The sequence below is a fragment of the Rhamphochromis sp. 'chilingali' genome, assembly GCF_963969265.1.
Source record: "Rhamphochromis sp. 'chilingali' genome assembly, chromosome: 2".
NCBI lineage: Eukaryota > Metazoa > Chordata > Actinopteri > Cichliformes > Cichlidae > Rhamphochromis > Rhamphochromis sp. 'chilingali'.
In genome coordinates, this window is record NC_137930.1 from 26,932,725 (window position 1) to 26,959,477 (window position 26,753).

At 38.2% G+C, this 26,753-nt stretch overlaps 1 protein-coding gene across 3 annotated transcripts in view; it reads right to left on the reverse strand.

Moving 5' to 3' along the window:
• Window positions 1-22,850, reverse strand: part of sfswap (splicing factor SWAP) — a 53,827-nt gene extending 30,977 nt beyond the window's left edge. The window contains exons 1-10 of one of the 3 annotated variants that reach the window (XM_080875074.1): window positions 22,488-22,850; window positions 20,846-21,009; window positions 11,384-11,515; window positions 8,826-8,902; window positions 5,740-5,965; window positions 5,454-5,554; window positions 4,508-4,646; window positions 1,198-1,447; window positions 736-888; window positions 470-563 (exon numbers count right to left, since the gene is read on the reverse strand). In XM_080875074.1, coding sequence (XP_080731200.1) covers window positions 470-563; window positions 736-888; window positions 1,198-1,447; window positions 4,508-4,646; window positions 5,454-5,554; window positions 5,740-5,965; window positions 8,826-8,902; window positions 11,384-11,515; window positions 20,846-21,009; window positions 22,488-22,681 — 1,530 coding nt within the window. In that variant the 5' untranslated portion in view covers window positions 22,682-22,850. Of the gene's footprint in view, window positions 1-469; window positions 564-735; window positions 889-1,197; window positions 1,451-4,507; window positions 4,647-5,453; window positions 5,555-5,739; window positions 5,966-8,825; window positions 8,903-11,383; window positions 11,516-20,845; window positions 21,010-21,427 lie in introns of all 3 variants that reach the window. The other 2 variants (XM_080875073.1, XM_080875075.1) reach the window with 2 other exon arrangements.
• Window positions 22,851-26,753: the final 3,903 nt, after the last annotated feature.

Here is a 26,753-nt window from a genome sequence, read left to right on the forward strand (position 1 = left end):
GTTTGGTTTAGTGATTTTTGAAAAATTAGTCACACTGATCTTTCTGTAAGAAACATTTCTTCACAGTCTTTGTAAAACTGCTTCTAGTCAGTGTCCATGACAGCACCGCTGCTTGTGAGCCACAGCTTTATTAAGCTCTTAAGGGCTTTATGCAGTAATCTTGATCATTTATGGATCTGTAGCAGTGATGCAAATGAGAGAACTGCTTCAGTGCAGTCATTATTAACTGTTATAATTCATTATTATTCATTATGTAGGAACAATATTTAATACTTAGAAGTTTCATGTCTGTAAATGTACATATAACATTAACCAAACCACACACCTTGCAGGGTATTAAAAAAATAAGTAATTAAAGTTTTGATTGAAGGAACCATTGTTACATTAATGTTAAATGGCAAAGAAAGATAAAGAGAGTTAGATTAATACGCACAGAAGCATAATGTATACAGCGCAATGCTTATATTACCTCTGGCAAGCCTTTTCCTTCCTTTTGCATGAAGTATTTCTTCTTAAATTCGTAATAGGTGTTGTATTGATGCCAGGACTGCAGAAATTCAAACCTACAGTGCACAGAGAGAAGAAAACATACAAAGATGAGAGGCGAGCGCTCAGAAAAATGAGCCGGGGGATGATAAAGAGGTTATGCCATATCTGATGGCAAAATTACTAACAGGAGTTCCTAAAGTGAGACCTGACTGGAACAGCAGGTTTATTTCTGGTAAGAAAACTTACCGCGGATCATTCTTGGCACGGACGCTCGCCTCAAACTTCAGACCATTTCTTGCAACGTACTCAGCCAGCTTGTCTATGACCGGCTGGATGTCGGGTGGTGGGGGAATGATGGCTGCTGCTGATGGGGTGGAAACTGGAAGTTCAGCTTTTGAACTGTTTGGAGGGGAAATTTAAGATGTGAATACAATTTATCTTTGAAAGTTTCAACTTTTAATATGGCATCATTTTCATTCTTGTATTTAAATACACTATGTAATAATTGAATTTAAAATGTAACTTCAGACAATTTAAGCAAAACACTAACTTAGCTTTTTGGGTAAATAACAGTCATCATTATGCTTGATCAAGGTTCTTAAAGAAAACACATTTAATCATTTCTGATTAAGGCAAAATTAAACTAACTGATGTCAAGGCTACCATAAAGAAAAGTGAAAAGCGTTTCCATGCAGTGTCAGAGCCCACCTGATTTCTGGTACACTTGCTGGAGGAACAGAGCTGGAGTCCTGAGTGGGGGCTGTAGCTGCTGTTGCTACTGTGACAGTTTCAGCAGGGGTGGGTGCAGAGCCCAAATTAGCCACGGCCTCGGTAGAAGCAGGTGGTGCCATGACAGCTGAGGTCATATTATTATAGTATGAGGTGGCATCTATACCTGGGGGAGGCGGAGCTAAGCAGAACGATCCATCTGGCAGCATGTAATATCCATAGTACACTGCTGCTGAAAACAATTGAGGCAGGAATTAGATCAAATACACATGCCTCCAAGAAACTATTTAACTGTGTGTGATAAAACAGAAACAACACCCCCACCAAAATGAACTAAATATATCATATATTGTAAGTTGATGCCTCTTTGTTAAGAAACAACTTTCACATTTATACCCAAACATGCTGTAGCCAGTCATATGAACATTTATTTAGCCAGGAAAAGCTTCGCTGGTATGCAAATATAAACTATTAAAAGTTAAATAGCAGCACACGTCTGAAAACATCCTCACACACTCACTGCTAAAATGCTGCCACCTGTTGACCAAACTGCATGACCTAATTCAAACCATTTCCACACTTATCCAATAAATAATAACTTTAGGAGGATAACCAGATTCTGCTTTAGTTAGGATACACTTAACCACTCAGCCAACTTGTCCTTGAGTGTGGAGCACTTGTTTTGTGTCCACCTCATGTGCAGCTAAAGTGAAAAGTGTGAAGAACTGTGAAATAGCTGTTGAGATTTTATATAAATTGATGGGGCATTATAATAGATTCTAACATGATGAAGTATTTCATTTCAGACTCAATTGTGCAAACTTTTCATTTTAACCTTGGTAAATAACAACCACAGGTCAGACAAAAGTCACCTCTAACTGAATATGGAAACTGTCACACCAGGCTTGTTCGGTAAACCTTTAAATAACTGATACATTTTCAAGATTTTCAAGGCAGGGAAAATGGGAGAGGTGGAGAAAGACAGCCTCCTGATCACAGCAAGAGTGTTTTTCAAGTTTAAATTGTTTCTAAACCAACATTTTTCACCTTTTATATAAATAAAAGGTATCTATATATTTTATGTATTTGTTGATGTGAAATTCAAATGAATTTAAATTGTTTATAGAGGTAATCACAAATGCATGTTTTTCCACAGACTTCTGCAGGACCAGAAATCTCTTTTTGCAAAGGTACCAAAACTTGATCGTCTTAAAAAGAACGCAGTGTTAAGGAACTTCTGTCAAAGTCAAATAATCTCTTCTTTTAACATTATAAGTTCACTAAACAATCAACATGCAGTTATTTCGATTGGACCATGTGAGAGATCTCGAACAATCCATATACAAAGGCATCTGCAGTTAATAATCCTGCATCAGGTTTATCGAAAAAACTCAAAGTTTTACTTTTTTTTTAGTGAGCCGTTTCAGTCATCTTAGCTTGAACTGAACTGAACAGTGAGCAAATGTTATAGAGGACCTTAATTAAAAACTTAAAAACAAGAAAAATAACTCCACAAAAGATCTGTTGCAAAAATAAATGTAAAACAATAAAACTTTTTAGCCAGTTTTATTAATTAATTCATTTTTTGCTAATCATCTGCAGACAGAACTCTAACTGTTTTACCTAGTCCCAACTTACAGAGGTTTACAGGTTACACAGGTACATATTCAGGTTAGGGTGGCTCTGCAGAAAAATAGTTCAGCCACTAAACTGGCCTGCCTGCTGTGCAGCCACGACACCCATTTAGTGTCATCAACTGAAAGCATTGATAGCAACTGGTCTCCATGTTCCCAGAGTGTTGTCAAAATTCTGTACTGCATCATCGTACTACTGTTAAATAAATACAGAATTGAAATCACTGGCAAATTTACAAAGACTTCCAGCTATTTTGGCAACTGGGTTATAAAAGTCAATGTGTGGCCCCTGTCCAAGAAAAGTTTCTCAGTCATCAGCAGGTTTATATCACAAAGACTGTTATTGAAAAAGAAAGAAGAATGTGCAATAAAGGGACGAGGACAAAATAAATGGTCAGTGTCAAAGTGGAGGCTGGGATATATTAACACGTTAGTCACTAAGCTGGTTGACTTTAATGACATATCCAATTTTCTCTATCAAGAAAACTGAAAGTGTTTTTAGGCGTTTTGACAGATTGCCTGGGGTTTTCACCCTTACATGCAAAAGACTTGTTGCACAACATCACCCAATGAAAGGATGTTCGCTCTTAAATTCAGAGAGATATCCCTCTTTTTAATATTATATTTGAATACCCGTAGCTAGGCGTAATAACATCCTCAGTAGTCTGATGTTTTGCGCAGAAATATGGAAAAGTCTTGATGTTCAGACCTTGAACATCGAACATTAGAAATTGATTAGATTTTTTTCACCCTGACATTACTGCTATCATCTAAAAGAAGGATCTTAATTAGAACTGAAACTCAAGATACTGGAGTGTGTTATCAAGAGAAAACCATCAGTTTAAGTCACAGCATGCATTCAAGTCTTGTGCTACCTTGAAAGTTATAGTAAAATCCCATTATGCTCTGACCTGACGGTCAAGTGAACTAGGGTGGCATTCAAGCACGAAGCCATGTTTAGACGTTATCAAATTAACTTAAAAAAGAGTGAATGTATTTAAAAAAAAAAAAATACAACTCGAGCTTTTTTAAAACTCTTTAACTCATTTCATTGTTTGCACATTCATTACTTGAACTATTCTTTAAATTTCTAGGATACTCATTTTATTTATTTTTATCTTGTTAGAATTTTTATTTTGTTATAGTAGAAATTTTTTTAATGGAATCTGGCAAGATAAGGATTTCATCGAACAATATAATCTCCCTGTGTTTATTTATACATGAAGTCTGAGCAATCACTTTAAAATCACATGTGAAACAGTTCATTCAAACACTCATCTGATACCCAGATTAGCACTGCAGTACACGTTTATCATGTTATCAAGCCTTCGATCTCTTTGCCTGTCATGACCCCAAGCCAAAGGTCTTTCTGGATCTGAATACTGGCTCAGGTCAGGTTAACCGTTTAGTACGCTTGGCCTACCATGGGAAAAAAACCCACTGAATTCAGTATTTCTTCGCTGCAGAGACTGGAAACCATTTTCCTCAATGATAGACTACACTCAGTATTTGTTGAAGGGAGTTTTGATGAATAACTGGCAGTGTATAAGACAAAAGCTGAACAAAATAGTACAGAGGGACCCATCATGTAAAGACCATGACTGAAAAACTAAAAATGTCAAAATGCGTTTTTCTATCAGAATGACTCTACTCACGGTCGGCGCTGTATTGTGTTGGTAGACTAGCTGGAGCTTCCTCTTGGTTTGTTGCCACTGCTGCTGTCCCATTTCTTTCCTGTTGGGCTTTTTGAATTAGTGCTGCCAGGGGATGATCTGGGTCCAACACCTTAAGAGGCTACAAGACAAAAAAGGCCAGTCCGGTGAAAATAACATTTCACACCATTATGTTGTTTGTTGCAAAGCGATACTAAAACATTTGAGTTTGAGAAAGGAGCATTTAATGCATTAAAATATCTTCAAAGCCCTCTAAAATGGCATGTATTTAAATATCTTGCATTATTCAAATCATACACATTAATCGTCCTTATTGTGGTATTACAAGTCTACAAGATTTAAGCTTTAACCCCATGAAACCTTAAACATTAAAATATGAGTCTTCAGTAGAAAATTACAGGGGAAAATCTGATAACGAATCCCTCTTGATGGGAGACAACTGTTAGGCAGCTTCTACTAAAAGAAGCTCATTATGTTTCTTTAAAGAGGCATGCTCCCATTATTGCTGCACAAAGACTAATGGCTCTAATGACAAGGCACATGAAAGCACTAACAACTGAAGTAGCATGAAGACCGGGAAACAGAGTAAAGCTCTAAGATATTAGTCTCAGTAACAGACTTGGGTTGCATTAAAGGCATGTAAATCAATTTTAGATGCCAGATGGTGCTACTGGTTAGAAACGGATCAGTCTTACAGAACACCCCCCACCCCACAAAAACCCCACCCAAAACATTAACTTATGTTCACAAATAAAATTATGCAGCTCAACATTTGAGTATCTTTTCAGAAAAATATCAGCATTATATTTGGCTGAGAAATTTCTCCTATTAATATTCCAGTCGACCTAAAAAGAATTCTGTGGTAACAAGCCTGTTTGTGGAAAACTTTCTACTATAAGAAAAAAAAGAAAGAAAAAATTTACAATACCTTCATTAGCTCCTCCAGGCGAGAGCTCCTTTTAGGGGCAAAAAGGCTGGGATGGAGGTAGCTCCCATCTCCATCATCATCTGAATCATCAGAATCAGATTCTGCAGAACGAAAAAAACAATGTACAGATGAAACAAATTATTGCCAATAATGAATGTTTTTAGTGTATTCCGCACTGTTTGACTACTTATACGTTGTGATCAATCTAACAATTACACATTAGTTACCGTACGAGACACATGCATATGCAATGTGGTGGATCCAGTGAATGCTTTCTGTAACTCACCCTGCGACTGCTCCTTCTTGCTGTCAGAGGCAACATTGTATCGACCTTCCTTCATGGACCGCAGGATGTATTTGTAATAAGGGTTCAGGTAATGGTCAAAACGAAGGAAGTCAAACTGGGAGTTACCAGACTGCTTCGCTTTCAACACTATCTCAAACTGAGCCCCCTGCTGACAGACAAAGTTGGCCGTCTTCTCAATGATGTTGTGGGTCTTGGTGGTTGCAGGCTACAAAAGAGTCAAGAAATTAAGAAATTGCATTTAAAAATGCAGACAGTTTCTATTATTATATTTCAGTTTCTGAAAAACACACTTTTTTTTTTTCAATTTGCAAAGGAGAAAACTTTTCTCCTTTAAGACACGTGGTGAAAAATTTGTGACAAATAAGCATCGGCACCACAGACGGGGCATTAAGATGCAACACACAGTACACCAAGAACAGAGGCAATTTTGTTACAGAAACATTTTCATGCCCAGCACTCTTATGCTCATTGTGATGACATTAATTCTGAAAATACACATGGGGTGGAAATCAGTGGAACAAGAAATGGTCCATTATTCATTCATTATTGGTCGCCTTGTGTGCTTTCAATGATTAATCTTTGCCAATACCTAGAGAGTACAGAGAAGTGCAGCAGTCTTCCAAAGAATACACATATCCCATCAAGTTGAAAGTCATAATAAATACCACCTTTCAAAACACTGCCAAAAAAAGACTGGCGTCCAACAAAAACAGATCATTATTATCTTTTAAGCTGCCAAGGACTTTCTGACATACACAATCCCTTCTCACTTCCACTTACGAACTTAGCAATTAAGGGAAAAGGGTGTTTGGAACTTTTACGTACTTATTTTATCTCATAAAAAAAGAGAAGAGCATGGTGTCTCGCACCTATTATTCTGCAACACTGTTACCCAAAGAATAGCCATTAGGAATGCCAATGTGAAAGTAATATGTAATGTTTCCAACCATATTGTCTCTCAGTTAACAAAGGTTAGTGAGTAGAGATTAATTTGCACCTGTACTTATTACTAGAGCTGTACTAAAATGTGACACCCTGACCTTATCTAAAATGCTCAAAGACATCCTTGGCCAAGGACCTTTTGAGGTAAACTGCTCTGCTCTCTCTCAGTGTTACCTATTATTAAGCTATACTTGTGAAAACAAGGGCAAATCTAATAATCATAAAATAATTAATAACGGCGAATGAAAGTGGCAAAAGTCCACCTTAAGACTACTAAAACAGAACTAATCCAATTAATGGACTGGTAGCTGCTATAATAAAAATGTCTTTTTCATAGCATATGAATAATTTAATTTTACCAGCTTAATAATTTTGAACCAGGCCTTGAATAGTTTCATTAAGAAGCTTGTGAGAAATAAGGCACGTCAAACTGAGCCATGCTCTTATTTTAGTGTGTCACAGACATATTTATCTATCCTTCAGGTAAATATTAGAATCCCATCAGGCTGTGTTGTGAATTTGCCCAATATTCAAGGGCTTCTCCTGGTGATATTCCCTACAAACCAAGGAGTAGAGATTGATAATATATGCAAATCATACAGAGCAGCAGCTATGCTGTGTTTGTATATATGCAAACACAAGGTTGTTTTGATTCTCATATACCCACCATGGTATAATACTGGCATTAAAGCATGCCTTTTTTCACATGCAACATTTGCCGTAGCATTTCCTTAGGGAGGTGTTATGCTTCCCGACATGTGTTAATCCCTGACAGGGGAGAATGACTCTTTTATATTCATCTTTGAAAGAAGGAAAGCAGGAAAAACGCATTCGTTGCTTTCACATAAAAAGACTCTCCCTATACACTGTCACTAATTCCTAAGTGGGATGGATCACTTCTCAACATCTGTGTACAACGGCAGGAGAGACCGACTCTCTTTGCATAGGACAGTGGCTACAGGGAATCATCAGGCTTCTGGCCGTGGATATCAGACACAACAAAGCAACAGAAAATCTTATATTTTTCTATTACTTCAACTGTTTCCTTCTTTAGATGGTATGTCAATGTGAAACATTATCTTTTGGCACAGAAGTGTTTTTTCACAAACAAAAACTATGTGGCATTCTGCCTCAGAGTAAGGCTGGACAGCCATACAATTTTAGGACAAAATCCCCTTTCAGCAAACCCCTGTGAAACTCACAGATTTTCAACTTATTGCAGAGTCATTTCTGTTGCTTTGGTTTGCGTGTTATATAGAAATTATTTGAATCTGTGATTCAAAAACAAAGGCAGACAACACAACATAAATCTATAGTTAAGACACATGTAGAATGTCGTGACATCACATTTAAACATAGAGCACACTGTACATACAGCTCATTTTGAAAGTCTACAGATCATTAAGTTTTCTGCATAGTTAGTTTATTCACTGAAAATAAATGCCTGAATTTGTTTTTATATGAAGTATTCGGATCCTTCCCATATTACTTGGTTAAAGGATTTTGGACAGACTTAAATCTTCTTGGGAATGATTCTACAAGCTTGGCACACTTCTCATTTTGAAGTGTTTTCAACTAGTAAGTAAGTGGCAGCCATAATAAGAGGCAGCTGAATTCTCTGAATACAAAAGAAAGGCGCTTCAGTATTTTCTTTATTAGCACCTTTAGCACAGGCTGCACCAGCCTATTCTTCATGAAGGAAAAGGAGATACAATTCAAAGTGACCACCACTCAATCATCTACAAAAGCGAATGATCAGCATGTCTGACAAGGTTGCAAATCGGCACATGAATTACATTTCCAGCTCATCACATTAGCTAGTATTCTGATTTTGTTTTGTTTTCTAAAGCAAAGTAACCTAACCCCAGCTTGGTTTTCACTCTGACACGCCATCATCTGTGAGCTCACTACTTATTGTGAAAGTAGCGAGCATTTGTTAAGTGTGTACAGTATTTTTGTTTTTTTAAATATTGTGATAATAGGATTTTGAAAATGGTTTTTTGGTCTGTGAGAAAATGAGAATGAGAAAAAGAAAAGCATGAACTGAACTCATTTAAAGATCCACCTAAAAAGACAGAAAAAGTCAGAGTTTCAAGAAACGAAGCAGAATATCTAACACTCACCAACTCCACATCAGGAGGGATAGAAAGCCCTGCGGGAGCAACGAATGGTTCTTCACTCTCTTCAGGCTCTGCCTCCTCTACACAAATGAAGGGACATGAGAATGGAAAATAAATATACCGATAAACAGATTAACTTTTGACAATCATCGGCAACAAAAAACGAACAAACCCCACTTTATATCTACCCAGTTCAGCAATAACATTAAGATTATTTCTGAACTCCTAAAACATTTTAAAAATGGATGAAACTCATGCCCTCTACCAACCTCCCCACTACACAAATACATCAAAGCAAAACAGCACTCTAGCCTTTACCTTCATCTTGATGACAACATACAGGTCAGGTGGAAACGAGCTTAAATATTTAACCAGGTACTGTAGGGAGTTTGCTCCAATAAGGGGTCCTTTATATTAACAAAAGGCATCTCTGAAGCAATTAAAAAAGAAAAAAAGCAATGCTTATGGATTCCACTTGGGTGCATGTGGAAGGTGTGCCATGGCAACAATATGTAATCGACAGGCTTATAAAGGGCTATACAGTAAAAGCAATAAAAAAGCAATACTGTTCAATATAGTTATATAATAGCACTGTTATCAGGGTTAAACTACTTGCAACTTTATAATATAGCTTGTTCTTAAATCTTATATAAAGTAAATCTCATTGGTAATTACACATTAAAATAAAAACCATTGAAACGGATCATTTTTAATGGGAAGTCCAGCATTGTCTTTATTTAAAGCCACACTACAGAGTAGCTACTCAGTGAAGACAGAGTGAATTATTTAAATAACCTCAGCAAAGAGATACTGCTTATTCAAATTAGCTTCCTTATTTTGACAGGATGTTAAACTAATTGGTATATTGTGAAATGACTGGCTAATGATTGGTGTGGGGTTTAACAGAGAGGCTAACAATAAGACGCATTTATCATGTTTTGACAGAACACGTAATAAACTGTACTGAATTTAACCTTCTGGTTTGGCTATCAATCAGAACCAAATAATTGAAATATAAATCCAAAAAATTGATTCTGTTCATGTGGACGTAGCGTTTTCAGAAGGAGAAATGTTTCGTCACTCATCCAAGAGACTTCTTCAGTCTCAGCTGACTGCAGGTGAAACCACTGATCAGCCAACTCTTTGTGGTAATCATGGCCATTTGTCATTGATCAATGGTCTTTGATCGGTGGCTGTTAATCAATGGTCATGAAACTGACCTCACAGCCCATTGTTTGTCAGTGGGCTGGTTTCAGTCATTATGGAACTGTACGGTTTATAAGGTTGGGAAACCTGCAGTCAGCTGAGACTGAAGAACTCACTTGGATGAGTGACGAAATGTTTCTCACATTGAAACACAATCAACACAAACACAATCAACTGTTTGGGATTTCCTTACCTGAATGACTGAACTTGGTATATTACTGTGATATATTTCCTTAAGCGCTAATGCTCTCTTTGGTAAGAGGGAAGTTCTTGACCACTTTTTTATTAATGTTTCAGAGTTTAAATAGAGCTCGACTCAAACTAGATCAAATGTGAGACCTTTCTGACTTTTTCCACGAAGTCACCCTCTGCAGGCATCTGAATCTTTAGCAGATGTTTGAATACCATGGGGTCAGCTCTACAAATTCACCAGAGACACAGAGAGGCATCTAGTCTGCTTAACTAGTCTGTGTGTATATCAGATATTTAAAGCAGAAGTAACTGTGTCAGGGTCAGTGTCTATCTTTTAGGAAGCAGTCTTTTTTTTTTTTTTCTTGAGCATGAGGATGTTTGGGAAGTCATTCCAGACATGACAAGGGTGTGTTGGAGGGCAAAGGGTCTGTTTAGATGACATTTGGGAAAAAGACTGTTAGTTTAACCTCCTAGGACCTGGCGTCCACATATGTGGACATCACATTTTGGGTTATTTAGACCAAAATACTCAATTTTGCTCTACAAGGGCCTGAGATCCACTTACGAGGACATTATGCTGCTACTCTTCTATCAAAATTTTAAACAAATATCCTCATATGTGGCTCTCATTTTTCTTAGAAACAAAAATCAGGTAAAAAAAAAAAAAAAATCTGGTCATTCTTTGTTTTTACATTCATTGGGTCCCAATCAGCCCAAATATCAAAGAGAAATCAAAAATGCATGCCGTGGAAGAGTTCGGGTCTTAGGAGGTTAAGGTTTGCACAAGGGAGCAGGGAATCCATGAAGGCTCCTCACAAAATGGGTCATAACAAGAAGTCACAAACAGATAGAGGACTAAAAGTAACACAGATGGTGCGAGGTGATTACATGAGGTGATATTCTAGTGCAATACTGAATTTTTTGCACATTTGTCATGAGCTTTTTTTTGGGCAAAAAATAAACTTCAGCAAACGCCTCAAGTGTATGAATGGGCAGATGGCTGTTTGGATTAAAAAAAGTTGGTTTTTGTAAATGTTATATATCAGAAAGAGCTGCTGTGTTCTTCACAGCTGACTGCAGCACACACAATCAACTACAATTCTAGACGTGACACAGAGCCCACGGTAACTACATTACTCTGGGAAGTTGTGACGAGTTCTCACCTGATTCCTTGTTAGCATCCTCCTCCTCAGTGGGCTGAGAGGGGTCATAGTAGTCAGCGCTGTATTTAAAAGCCACGGCGTTGTAAGAGCCTTCATCAGCCAGAGCCTCACTCAGACGTTTATACTCCTCCTCTGTGAAGGATTAGGAAACACACATAATCAGGGAAAAAAAAGAGACTGCAATGTTGAAGAACACTTTAAACCAGTCTGCACAAACTGATGATGACTTTTGATTTTGATGAAGGACATCTATCTGTGAAGATAACGAATGTTACTCTTTTTAAGTTGATACTGTGTCAGTTTTAATTAGATATACAGTATACAGACGTGTAGTGGATGAAAAATTAAACAAAACAATGACGAAGTCCTGTCTTGTGTGTTGATGAGACCAAAATAAAACTTTGTGGTTTAAATGAGAAGCATTCGTTTGCATTATTTACTGCATAGGTAGTAAGGTAAGGTAGAACCTCCTGCTTCCCATCTTTGAAACACAGAGGGGGTTAGAAGTGTCATCGTATGGATCTTTGTGTGTCACGCTTGGGCCAAAACAACAGACCATCATTAATAGAAAAGAAAAGGGAATTCTGAATAACACCAAGGAACACTAAAAGAAAATGTCAGGATGCTTGTCTGAGCTGAATCTCATGAGAGAGTTGGTCATGCACAAAGAAAGGTACCTTTTGCACACAAATCAATTGTACAAAGAAAGGTAAAAGATGAATTGGAGTGAGTACAACCCCAACTGCCCTCCAAAATTGGGATGTTATATAAAATATAAATAAAAACAGAACACAATAGCTTGTAATTTCCATAAACACATATTTCATTAATAATAGAATATAAAAAAGTATCAGATGTTTTAACTGAGAAAATATTACATTTTACTTTGTATCAATAGGTAACTTCACATCTGAGCAGACAAGTATCACATGTGGAGTTCCCCAAGGTTCCATCTTGGGACCCCTTCTGTTTAACATCTACATGCTCCCACTGGCACAGATTATAAACAACAACAAAATAAACTATCACAGCTATGCAGATGACACACAAATATATATCACAATGTCACCAGGAGACCGAGGCCCTGTACAGGCTCTTGGTAAATGCATTGAGGAAATCAATGACTGGTTGTGCCACAATTTTCTCCAGCTAAACAAAAACAAAACTGAGGTAATAGTCTTTGGCGCCAAAGAAAAACGATTACAGGTCACCAGAGAACTTCAATCTATACATCTAAAAACCACAAACCAGGCGAGAAATTTGGGTGTAGTGATGGATGCAGACCTAAACTTAGAAAAACACATTAAGACAATAACAAAGTCAGCTTACTATCACCTCAAGAATATATCAAGGATAAAAGATCTGATGTCTCAACAGGACCTGGAAAAACTAGTCCATGCATTCATCTTTAGTAGGCTTGATTACTGTAACAGCATCTTTACAGGTCTACCTAAAAAATCAGTCAGACAACTACAGCTCATTCAGAACTCTGCTGCTCGAGTCCTCACTAAGACCAAAAAAGTGGACCACATCAGTCCAGCTCTGAGGTCCTTACACTGGCTGCCTGTCCGTCAGAGGATAGACTTTAAAGTTCTGATGCTGGCCTATAAAGCTCTGAATGGTTTAGGACCAAAATACATCAATGACCTCCTGACCCAGTATGAACCATCCAGATCCCTCAGGTCATCTGGATCCGGTCTTTTATCAGTTCCCAGAGTCAGAACCAGACACGGAGAAGCTGCATTCAGCTTTTATGCTCCTTATATCTGGAACAAACTCCCAGAAAGCCTCAGATCAGCTGAAACACTCAGTTTATTTAAATCCAGGTTGAAGACTCACCTATTCTCAGCTGCATTTGAATAAAGCACCAAATCCACACTTTAAGCTTAAATTTCAAAACTTACATTTAACTACTGATTTTATCTACTGTTCTGATTTTATCTGTTTTGATTTTATATACTGTTGTTTGTTTGTTTGTTTGTTTGTTTGTTTGTTAATTAGTTAGTTTATTTGCTTGTTTTATTCAATTTTAAATCATGCTTTTTATTTGTTCTTGTTTCTAATGTCTCTGTAAAGCACTTTGAATCACCTTGTTGTTGAATTGTGCTATACAAATAAACTTGCCTTGCCTTGCCTTGCCTAAGAATAAAACAAGGTCACTTTGAATTCGATGGAAATGACGTATATCAGAAAAGCTAGGGTCAGGCTGTGTTTATCACTGTGCAGCATCCCCTCTTCTTTTAACGCAGCCCGTAAACAACTGGGAACTGAGCAGACCGTCGGACTTCTGAGAGGAATGTTGTCTCATTCCTGTCTGATAGAGGATTCTAAAAACTCAACAGTCCTGGATCATCTTTGTTGTATTTTTTCCATTTCATGACACGTTAAATGTTTCAGTTGGTGAAACATCTGGACTGCAAACAGAGCATTTCAGCGCTTAGACTCATCTACTACAAATCGATGCTATTGTAATAGATGCAGTCTGCGCTATAGGAATGTCTTGGTGAAATATAAATCTTCTGGATGGGAGCGTATCTTGCTTTAAAACCTGTATATAACTTCCAAGACTGGTGGTGCCTTTCAGATGTGCAACATGTCAACTCAGCCGCCCCCTTCAGAGATACAGGCTTTTGGACTGAATGCTGGCAGTCCATTTGAACTGAATTTAGGCTCAGGGGAGATGGCAGCATTTCCGGATCACGTTAACATCATGTCTATTTTTAATGCAGGGGCACCTGAGGGTCCAAAGATCACAGGCATCCATTATTTATATCTGGCATTGTCCCTTGCGCACAGAGATTTCTTCTGATTCTCATAATGATATTATCTACCGTATATAATAAGATTTTAAAAGTCTTTTATGATTTTATGTTAAGAGACATCATTGCAACATTACTGTTCCACAATTTGTAGAGAGTTTTTCAGCCGATTGGTGAATGTCTGTCCATCTTTACTTCTGAGAAATCCTGCCTCTCTAAGATGTTCTTTCTCTAACCAACGATGCTACAGATCTGTTACCAGTTAACCTAATTAGTTGCAAAATGTTCCTCCAGCTGTTTTTTTTTAGTACCACTTACTTCTCCAGCTTTTTGTGTCCTCTCTCCCAGCGTTTTTGAGATGCCTTTCTGCCATCAAATTCAAAACGAGCTAATATTTTTCGTAAGGTTGTACGATACTGTTGTTAATTGTTTTTGTGTACTTTTAGGACATACTCGTGCAGATATATAGAAAACTTTAACAGGCTCACAAAATTCTTCTTACAATTGTCCTTTAAAGCCTAATGTTTATTTATTCTGGTTTGAAAACTTAACATATCTTCCCTTAGTTTGGTTGCTTTTCACCCAGAAAATAAATATATGAACTAAATTGCATTTTAAAAGCCACTGAAGAACGTTTACTCCACTCCGAGATGAAAGCAACAACCTATACATACATACAGCTGGCAAGCAGTGCACAAATGGCTTGTTGAAGGACTGTACTTAAGTGTGTCTCAGTAGCCTCTGTATTTTATTTATATATATATATATATATATATATATATATATATATATATTAGGGCTGGGCGATATGACCCAAAATTCATATCTCGATATTTTTTAGCTGGATGGCGATATAAGATATATATCTCGATTTTTTTTTTTTTAAGCCATAAGTTAAGAACAAAAAGAGAGTTCTTAGTCACACTGTGTCCCAGATGTCACACGGGCACTTTTATTTACATACAGCGTAGATATTACTCAAAAATAAATTATCAGCATATATTAAATAATCATGGTCCATAAATAAAAGAAAACAATGTTGTTTTTGTGCATAACAAAAAGCTCACAATTGTGCAGTCAAAATGTAAACTAATAGACGCTGAGCATAATAACAAAGAGACAGATTTCACAGCTGCACCACGTCTCTGAACAGGTGCCATCCTTATACACACACAGTACGTATCACTCCGCGAGGCTCCTCCTCTGTAGCCGTAATTCTCCGACAATCCATCAAGCGGTGCAGCTCCGTAGCTTAGCAAAGTCATATTAAAACATTTTTTGACAGATTGCTGAGCGCTGTGTACCACATAAAATCGGTTCGCGGTCAGTAAGCACAACCAGAATTCATACATAAGGCGCACTGTCGATTTTTGAGAAAAGGAAAGGATTTTAGGCCGTGCAGCCCCTCTGGGCTGCATGTCGTTAGCGCGGTTAGCTCGCTAACACGTTGACGCCATCCAGCCCCACGCACGGTAACTCGCTAACGGAGATTTTCCGCTTTCATCTTGTCATTGCCTGCAGGTGAAGCTATGGGGGAGTTGTGTTCAGTGCAGGAGAGGCGAGGCCGAGTAACGTTGCGTAGAGACAAAAGTGGACGAAAGAGAGGCAAACCTGCGGCTCCACAAGTATAATTATAACGTAACATAGACTATATCGATATAAACGATATTGTCACATCTTATATCTCGTATGAAAATATATATATATATATATATATATATATATATATATATAATCTCAAATAGGGCTGGGCCATATTATACCGTTCACGGTAATACCGGTATAATGTTAGGCAACGATAGGAAAATGAAATATCGCGATAGAATATGAGTAAAACGCGCATGCGCAGTGCCTTTGTTTTCATACGCACATGGCTGATTGTTGAGTGAAACAGATGAACCAGAATTGGTTTGTAAAAATGGTGCAACTTCAGTGATGTGGAACTGGTTTGGTGTTTGTCCTTCAGATACACGACAAAGCACATTTTTTTGCAGAACATGCAAGCGGCCGCCGTTATTGTCGGACTAAGATGCTCTTAAATCTGGGAGTAATCTGGGTCCTAAACTCCGTATCGTTCAGGTCAAACAACACTGCAGCATCACTGAGAGTTAAAAACTGTCTAAATTCTTTCATCTTTAATAAAACGATCAGCATTGCTGCTTTACCAGGTGTAACTATGAAGTTTAACTTCCAGGCATCCATGAAAACAAAATTTATTACATTTAACGGAGTTAGAAGTTAGCAGGAAGCTAGCGGAAGTTAGCTCGCTAGTTTCGCTAGTTACCTTAGCATGATATTGCATGTTCTGACTGAGAGATTTCTGAAAAAAATCAAACGTACAGCTCTGCTATCACTTCCAACATAAATGAAGACAGGAAACTAAACAGCAATGACGTTTGTAAGGTTACTGAAGTTGGGCTAGCTGGTATATAATGATGTGCTACGTGATCGCTAGCGACACAGCTATGTTAGCATAACATAAACAGTGAAGCTGGAGGACGAACACTAACACTTTTCCACTTATAAAAGTTAACGTTAAGGTTCCTGATAGTTAGAGACAAATGCAGTCGCATGGCAGGATGCTGTAAACGGACCAAACTTCAGTCAGGAGAACAACTGAGATAATCCATCCACAATACAAGGTTAGTCATTAATATACTGCAACAACATGGGAATAGAGCAGCTGCCAGAGAATTCAACATTAATGAATCAATGGTACAGAAGTGGAGGAAGCAAGAAGAATGAGTTTAATAAAGTTTGATTTATCTGACTGCTTTGTTTCGCTTAATGTGCCTTATAATCCCGTGCACCTTATGGTCCGAAAAATGCGTACTGCACACTGCAGTTTAATGTTGCAAAGCACCTCTTTTTAACTTCAGTGGATATTATACATGGTTATGCTCAGGATATGTCAGCCCATTTCTACTGGAAATGCCTTTTGGTTAAACTTTCAGCAAGGAATTTGCATTTGCACTGTTACATTTTTATAAAGTTTTAATGTACATAAAAACCAGCTTCTTGTTTATTAAGTGAAAATAAATGAAAGGTTGTCTTTTTGCGCTAGTAATGTTGTGGAGTTGTATTTTGTCTCGCATCAATTATATCGTCAGTTATATCGTTATCGCAAATTTTCAAATATATATCGTGATAAATATTTTTGGCCATATCGCCCTGCTCTAATCTCAAATAACTCATGATCATTATGATATACAAATAGTTATAATGCTACCAATGTAATATATAAAAGGGGACAGGAAGTATGCATGTTGGACCCTGTAGCCAACCCTTTTCTACTGAAATTCATTGAACTCTATAAATATTTCTTATGCTTCCCACTGCCCCTTAAGTGGACAGATGGGTAATCGCCTCAGCAAAATGGGGTCAGATCTCCAAATTCAAGGGCAAACCGGACTGCAAGATCCACCTTCTGCAGTGTGTGTGTGTTTTACACAAACCATTAGCTGATTCCTTCTGACCTGTCAGTTTGAGCAAAAGAGACCATATTTCACTTAAAACTGTGGCTTATTAAATTCAATTACAGTCATTACATCTGTCTTTTGGAAGGATGCTTTGTCATCAAAACAGCCAGCTTCATTATATTATGTAAAATGAGTGAGATGCAAGTATCCTAGATGAGTCAAATGTGATTTCCATAGAAATTGCAGCTCTTCAACTCAAGAGTTAAAGCCAGCCCTTTTTAAGAGTCTAAAAGCTGAAAAGGCCTTAGAAAGGGGGCGTCACTCTACTCTGAAGATTTGGCCTGGGAAAAAAAAATCCAGGGATTTTGTTAAGAAGCATAGATTAAACTTTTTAGCAAATGTGACTTGTCAATTTTTGTTGGGATAAAATCCAAGTTTTATGTGCAGTGGCAGTCTGCAGAAGAAGTCTCATAAGATGATGCATGCCTGAAATTAAAACGCACTGGATAGTAATTAAAACACTGTCACAGACTGCCTTTGAAGAGAGTGAAGATTTCTAAACTGTGAAAAAGCAAGACAGGCATGACACGAGTTCAAAAGAGGACCTGATAAATTGAATTAGTGTAATATGACAGGCATGACAGAAGCAGCAATAAACATTAACCTACTAAGTTTGTAGTAGTTTTTCATAATGCAAACCTTCCGTTTCACCACATCCCTAAGGTGCTCTAATGGATTGACATCTGGTGAGTGTGGAGGCTATTTGAGTGCAAAGAACTCACTGTCATGCTAATGAAATAAGATTTAGGTGATCTGAGCTTTGTGACACACATGCGTCATCATGCTGGAAAGCCATCAGAAGATGGGTAATAAAAGGATGGACATGGTCAGCAACAACACTCAGGTCGGCTCTGCTGTTTAAAGTTGGTAACAACGAACCCAAAGTGTGGCGAGAAAATATATCACACCAATACATCAGTGCCGCCAGCCTGAACTGCTGATACAAAAGTAATGGATCCAAGCTTTCATGATGTTTACACCAATTTCTGATTCAACCATCCAAGTGTCACAGTAGAAATAAGGACATCAAGATCATTGGTTCAGTTCTAGCCAGAGACTTAAACTCCTTCCCAGCAAGAATTCTGGCTTCCACAGACTGTGTCCATGTAGCACACAGAAGATACTCAATTTGTTTCATTCCTACTTTTCCACCAGGGACAAGATCATAGACCTGCATAAGGCTGGAATGAGCAAACTGTTTGATGAGAAGTTGATAACTCTCGAAAGAAATCAAATGAGCATCAATTATTCTTGCAAAGCCCACAAAGTCCCCCTGCTAAAGAAGGCACGTGCGATGGTCCATCTTAAGCTTGCCAGTGAACATCTCCAAGGCTTGGGAGAAAGTGCCGTGGTCAACCCAAAGTGCAGCGTTTGGGGAAAGAGAAATGCTGATTATGACCCAAAGAACACCATCCCCACAGCCAAGCACAGAGGTGGTAGCATTATGCTTTGGGGCTGTTTTTCTACTAAAGGTACAGGACGACTTCACCACATTGAGGGGCTAATGGGCGGGGCCCTGTATGATAAGATCTTGGATGAGAACTTCCTTTCTTTAGCCGGAACACTGAAGATGGGTCATGGATAGATCTCCCAGCATGACGATGACCCATAAACATCCGATCAAGGCAAAAAAGGAGTGGCCGAAGAAGAAGCACATTAAGGTCATGGATAGGACCAGCCATTCGTGAGTCCTACAGAATCTGTGGAGGGAGCTGAAGGTTTGGGTTGACAAACACCAACTCTAAAGCCAAAGGACTTAAGCGTTTCAACAAAGAATCCCTCCTGAAACGTGTGCACATGTGGTGAATAACTACAAAAAAAAACAAAAAACATCTTACCGTTGTGCTTACCAACAAGGTATTTCAAACAAGTCATATTTAGCTTCGGGATCAAATATTTACTTCACTCAGTGATATGCAATTTAATTTATAACTTTTTTCCCTGGAGTTTTGGATGATATTATGTTTATTTCCATTAAAATCAAGCTACCCGTTTACCTGACTGTTCATTTTTTTGGAAGCAAACAAATTTACAAATTCAGCAGAGGATCACTTAATTTCTGCCCCCAGCGTATTGACAACAAGCTGTAACTAATGCTTGGCAGACACTGTGCGATTTTTTCAGTGGCGCGATTCAGCTCCTGCTCAAACGGCACGATTGACTCGCAGGGGTTAGAAGTTCATAGGTCACGATGCAGGGTCTCACACTATACGGTCCGATGCTCTGATGCGACCTGAGTGCTCACACTGTGCGTCCATAAAATGAAGGTTATAACAGAAATTCTGTCGCTCGCTCTCCCTCTCTGTCTTTCACTCACACAGACACACCACCACCATCAACTTTGCTAAATTGCTAATGAAAAACATTGATCAGGCAGCTGTGATTGAGCAGCAGTGTAAATCCAACTATTTTCACGGTTGTTGTGGTCGTGATAATTTTGTGAGGCCACATTGAAAAGGCTCGGATGAGCTTTCCAAAGTTCTACAATTTGTGCCTCCATCGCTTGTGTCCAGATCACATGCTGCACTGCTGTGCGCAGTGTGAGAAACTGCGGTGACACCCTCACGACGGTCGCGAGGATTTCAAACAGGTTTGAAATCCTCACGACCAAGCGATTGATGATCGGGAGCTGGTCGTGAGGTGTTAATCGCTTCTCGTTACCCCACGTATACTACACGATGCACGACGCACGATGAAGGCCAAAATCGGGCCGATCGCCAAAACGGTCGTAGGACTCAGAAATCGGCTCAAAATGGGCCAATTTGAGTTTGAGCAGGAACTGAATCGTGCGACTGGAAAAAAAAAAAAAAAAAAAAAAATCGCACAGTGTCTGCCCAGCATTAGCAATAAGTAAATGTCAGTGTGTTCATCACAAATGGGAAATCCTAAGAAGCAGTAGACATTACCTTAAAATTTCTACTGGAGCAAAAGATGAAGACAGCAAAAATGCTGTTAAGTGAGCATCCCCTGACATATGAGCCCATGCAACTACATCTTTATTAAAAAGGCCTGACTACAAACGGAAAACAAGTTTGAGCTACTGACACAAAATCAGCTTTTGAAAACAGATTACGAAAGTAAGGTCATGATATCCTATTTAAGAGCTCCAGCAGATTTAAGGTATATAAGATGTTTTGAAATTATTTTTCCTTGCCTTTAATATCACTCTTTTTTTTTTTTTTTTAACTATTACTGCTAAATGTTTAAACGAGCATCCTGCTCACCTTGTCTAGCTTCCTCTTCCAGCAGGTCAGTGTGCAGTGCCAGGTACCTCTCCTCATCGCAGAGCGCCTCAATCCTGGCCTCTTCCTCTGACAGCTGGTAGGATGTATTCCATGACCCACTGTCATACTCTGAAAGGTCATGTAAGTGACCACGTCCATCATATCTGTTGGATGATAAAAAGGATTAGAGAAAAGGAAGTAGACAAAACTTTTCATACAGAACATGGGCCTACTTACCAAGGTTGTAAAACCTAAAACCCACAATATAAAAGATATAAAACTGGTCTACCTCTGTAAGTCCTCCATGAATGTTTTCTCAAAATGGATACATCACAATAATGATACTAATTAAGTCTTTGGGAATTATTTTGGATAGAGCTCTGATATACCTAGCAAGTTTTCTGTCTGTATTTTCTTCCTGTTTTTACAGGCCAACAACATTAGAAATGAAAAAGAAAAAAAAAGACAAACAAAGCAACTCGCTTCTTACCTTACAGGGTTCAATAATCCCCTGTAACACTCATCATTACTTCTAAATCTGCAAAGAAAGTTACATTCACACAAACCCGAGCACATAAATACCTATCCGTAAGAACCCAAATGGACGACATTTTCCAAGGTTCGTCCCTCTACGCCATCTCTCACTTGCAGTTTCTTCATGAAGACAAAGAAATCTGGAGCTGAGGTTGGCATTCGGGGTTTGGAAGGACCCCTTAGCCTACCTTGCTGTGGAAAAACTGGGTTATGTAATAAAGACACACAAACAAAGGCTGTACAAATGAAACATAAGTTGGGTCTGAACACTAAGGTGATTCAATTGATTTAATATGTTTAAAGAAATACAAGACTCAAGGAGGTTTACAATGACTTTGCAACAAGGACAATTTCTATGTAAAAGGTGGAAAAAATTAGTCAAAATGATACACTGAATCACCTTAATGACAGTAACTTTTGTCTTTGCTAGAATTTGCTCTGGCAAACAAAAGCATAGTAAAATACCAAGTTTTGTAGGGACTTCACCACTTTATATTAGAAAACGTCCGTTTGAAAAGAACAGGAAAAAGACATGTTATAGCTTAGACATATTATTCATGTGTAAAGCATGAAAAAAGCTTCTAGAGGAAATTCTCATAACATGCCAAGATGCAAAGCCGATTTCACAGATAACTTGAGTATTTTTATATATTTACTGCAATTGCCAATTTAAGAGGTACATTTAGCGCGAACTATGCAGGCCTATGTGGTCTTAAACCAGTCTCAAATAAACTTTATTCAATCCATTTGTCCAATGTTCTCTTATAATGTAAGCTGGAGTGTATAATAACTTGACAGCAAAAAGCATAAATAGGTCAGTCATGGCTAACATTAGCAAAGACTGACAGGCATTTGCAAGTTAGCATGTTACCGAAGAAACTTTAGATACCAGGTGTTTTTCTTTTCCCCCCAATTTTCTTTCTTTTTTAGTTCAGGACATCCAACAAGACACGTTAGGAGGCAAGAAATAAAACAATCGTCGCGAGTTGCAGGTGTTTCCAAGCTTCAACAAGCAACAACTCCAACGTGGTCCCTTGAATTTTGAGACAGGCTAGCGGACAGGAGAGATTGTTAGCATAATGTTTCGGTCTAAGTTTGTTCAACCGACCTATCAATCATGATGCTCTTGTCCCCCATCCATGGGATAAGATGCTTTCCGTGATCATGGTAAAGAGCCCTTTCGTCGTCTCGGAAGAGTTTGCAGGCATAGCCGAAAACCAACAGATCGGCGTATTTATCACTGTCACTCACATCCTTCTTCACCGGCTTGCTGTCTTTCTTTGCCGCTCCGCGACGATACATCTCCCAGATAGTCGAAGGAATAGATTAGCTTAAAGGACGTAACAACAATGACGGTATCGTGATAGCTTTTTGTTTACCAGGTGGCTACCAGGTCCTCCAAATGTTACATTAATCCGTGGGATTTTGCACCAAAACAAAACACTACACGCCAAGAGCCGCCATGTTGAAAAGTGAGTAAATGCATCTATGTATCCGGTCGGCACTTACGACAATTTCACGAGAGCACAGTTAAAGTTTACACTAATGTTCAGTAAGTAAACGTCCTAATGTGTAGCTAAACATGTCCACTGTTATGTTATACTTTTTTGCTTTAAAGTACTCTGTATATAAACCACATTTTGTGGTTCCCAAATTATCGAAAGTGCTGCTGTGAAATACCCTATTATATTAAGCTTTTGTTCAACAGATAAATTCCTGTGTTCAAGGTAATTCAACAGTTAGTTACTTTAAATATATGGAAACAAAACATTTTTATCATAATCTTAAAGTGGATTTGACAGCACAGCTGGATGTTTAAGATTTGTAATTATTCAGGCTGTTAATTATTTTTGATAAAGCTATTAAAATATATTAATTAAAAAATTTGAAAACTGTGTTGCAAGCCATGTGTTTTGGTGTTTAATGAATTTGGATTTGCATAACCTGATTAAATCACATGATGCTGAGTAGTTCAAGGATTTACTAGAGACATCTTTTACATATGAATTATGAGTGAGATGTCAAGCACTTTGTGATGAGAACAGGGACAATTCTAGGATCAGAGCTTTGGGGGTGCTGAGCACCCAGAGAGCTGCCCATCCAGGCAAGGTAAACTTTACTCGTCACGATGAGACTTCTTCCCTGTCTCTGTCAGTCCCTGCATCCTTAAATGTCTCCAGTTGTCCCGAGTTCCCTCTGACTGTCTCCTTGGTGCATTTAAACCCCTGTTCCTCCCTGTCCTCATCGTCTGTTGTCTTCATCTCCATTATCAGTCATCATAATTTTACCCTCTCTGTGCAAGTCTGCAAATTTCTTTATTATATCATAAAATTCTTAAATTCATCAAGTCTCTCTGTGCCTGGGTCCTCGTCACAAAACATGACATCACTGTTTTGTACATTTTAACACAACTTAATCCCCACATTTGTGAAAGAAAAGCAAAACACTTTTTTTTAAGTCTGTAACAAAACCATCAAATCTGATAAAGGTTATTTAAATGCTGCTAAAGAAGAATGGATTGGAATTTTTTTTTTAAAAAAACCATATCCTAACCTTAATTACTGCAGGAGAATAATGAATGATGCTCATAGTGAGTAAAAAGTAAACTAAGTGCATTTTTTGGACAGAGATTCACTTTTAAAGTGTATGTATAATACAATACAGATACATAAAAAAATACACTCCAAAAATAGAAGAGTCCTTGAAATGTACAAATTATTATTAAAAGATTAGAAAAATGGAGACACCCTGGCTTATGGTACAATGTATACAATGTATGAAAAGATGTTTACTGCAGATACTCCTATGGCTCTGCAGATCTTTGCTTTTCTTTTAACCTATGTCGCCTCACCTTGAGGTTGGCAAATCTGTCTATCACATTTTGGTGGTCAAGTCTCTCAAGCATCTCTTTCTCAACTGACATCACAGCCAGGTGCTGGAGTCTGCTTTGACCCATGGTCCTTCTCAGCCAGGTATGGAGCTGAGTCAAGACACTAAAAGACCTTTCACAGCTACGGCTGCTAACTGGGTTTGTTAGGGCAACCAGATTAACAGTTTTCAGTGTGGGGAAGATCTGATTATCCTGAAGATTGTACAATGTTAACATATCTGGGATGGCACCAGCCTCACTCTTGAGCTTCAAAAAGTTTTTGGCAACCGTGACTTCCTCTGACTGAAGTTCAATATGGTAATGCTGCATTACCATTTTGAACTGCATTACTAATGCAGTGCCAGGGCTGACAACCCAGTTTGTTTTTCAGATTAGTTAGTTGTTTGTTTGTTTTTTCTTTGCCAGTTTAACAGTTTCTGTTATGCCTGTTAGTACTCCCTGTCTGTTTTCTTACCTGGTTCTTCCTGATCTTGTACTCCTCAGGTTCCCCTCTTTCCTCTCTCCCTCTTTGGACTGACAATCATACACAAATAGATTGTATTCAATTAGATTAAAAAAAAAATACTATTAAGATCACTAATAAAAAAGTCCTCTCTCAGTGTACTTTCAACCAAAAGGCAAATAACCAAACCACATATATATCTAATAAAGGATATAAATATTGAAACACTGATCCAACATTATCCTTTATTGACGGATCATTTGATCTTACACTTTTACCTGAATGTTTCTCCTTTTTTTGAAAAAACATCCTCATATCCATTATGAAGCTGGCTGTCTCTCTGCACACACACACACACACACACACACACACACACACACACACACACACACACACACACACACACACACACACACACCAGGAGTTATAAGGTTAATGGGCATCCAGTCAGTTAGCTAGTCAGTACCTTGGGTTTAATATCAGCACATGCACATATGACAAAGTAACCAGTTTCTCTCATTACATTTCAAACAGGACAGTGGTAACAACAGTAGGCTACGGACAATGTTAAGTTTTAGATTTTAAATAGGCTGTATAAATTTCAATGGGAGCAACAGGACGGTCAAATGTTGCTGATTTTACTACAGAGTAGGACAGATTGTAGGGTAGCAAACATCGTCGGAAAACAAGTTTTCAACACTGCAGGTTACCTGAGTGTAATGTTTTTCAGCTAAAAAGAAACATGGTCTGTCTCCTACCTAACTATATAAAGAGTAACTGAAGGTTAAATGCAGCTAATATGTCCTGTTTTAAGCCAGGCACTTCCACCTCCGCTCCGCTGCGTCTCAGCCACCATCGCTCTGGCAGCAACGGCGCTAGAGTCAGAGTAGGGGAGAGGTGGGCTGGAACAAACCATTTTGCTGAAGCACCCCCAAAAGTAGGCTAAAATTGCCCCTGGATGAGAAGTATGAAGATGAGACATACTCATTTGTGTCCATCTATTATACATCATTTACTATTTAAGATGAACAGTTTGTTTATAGTCAGATGATTTATCACAGACAATCAAAGCAGTCCAGTAAGCTTAACAAAGTACACTTCTGAGCTTTTATACTGCAGCATTCAAAGACAATAGAGATGCATTTACTTTGCAGCTCTTGCCACAAAGACTGTATTGGTCCTTTCTATTATTTACAGCTTCTGTGTGTGTTTTTCTTAACATTTCTCCATAGGTTCTCAGGGATGTAGAGGCTAAAAAAAAAGTAGGACAGAGAGAGAGAAAAAAAAGGCAGAGAGCATTGTTCAGAGGGCTGCAGTGGATACACTTGTGTATATTATATATACTGATCTGGAGAAGTTTCATTTTTATTTATTTATTAGATTTTAGTCACAGGGGTCTGTGCACATTTGGAAATACTCCATTAATCGCCTCTGTCAGCGCGCCCCAGGGCGGCTGTGGCTACACTGTAGCTTGCCATCACCAGTGTGTGAATGGGTGGATGATTGTATATAGTGTAAAGCGCTTTGGGGTCCTTAGGACCAAGTAAAGCGCTATACAAATACAGACCATTTACCATTTAATCCACTCTTAATTACTTGGCTTTAATGTAATACACACAGGACACTATATGCAAAAACAGCCAGAGAACAAGCTAAGGTTAAGCTAGGTAACAAAGTTCCTATACTCTTACGGATTTAACCTCCTAAGAGGTCAGCTTTTGAGATTCCCTTTATGCTGTATTATCAGGTACAAAATGGAACAAGTAATGCATTTAGTATAGATCCACTAGTCACTTTGTGATGTATACCTATTTAACTACCTGTTAATGCAGCTGTGGTTGGCTAAACATGTATATGTGGTCAAAATACCTGTTGAAGGTCAAAGTGAGCATCAGAATGAGGAAGAATGGTGACTTAAGTGATCGTGAGCAGGGTATGTTGTTGGTGCCAGACGAGCTGCTAGTTTACTGGGATTTTCCCATACAAACATCTCAATGGTTTACAGAGTGGTGTAAAGGTGTGGGATATTTTCTTAGCACACT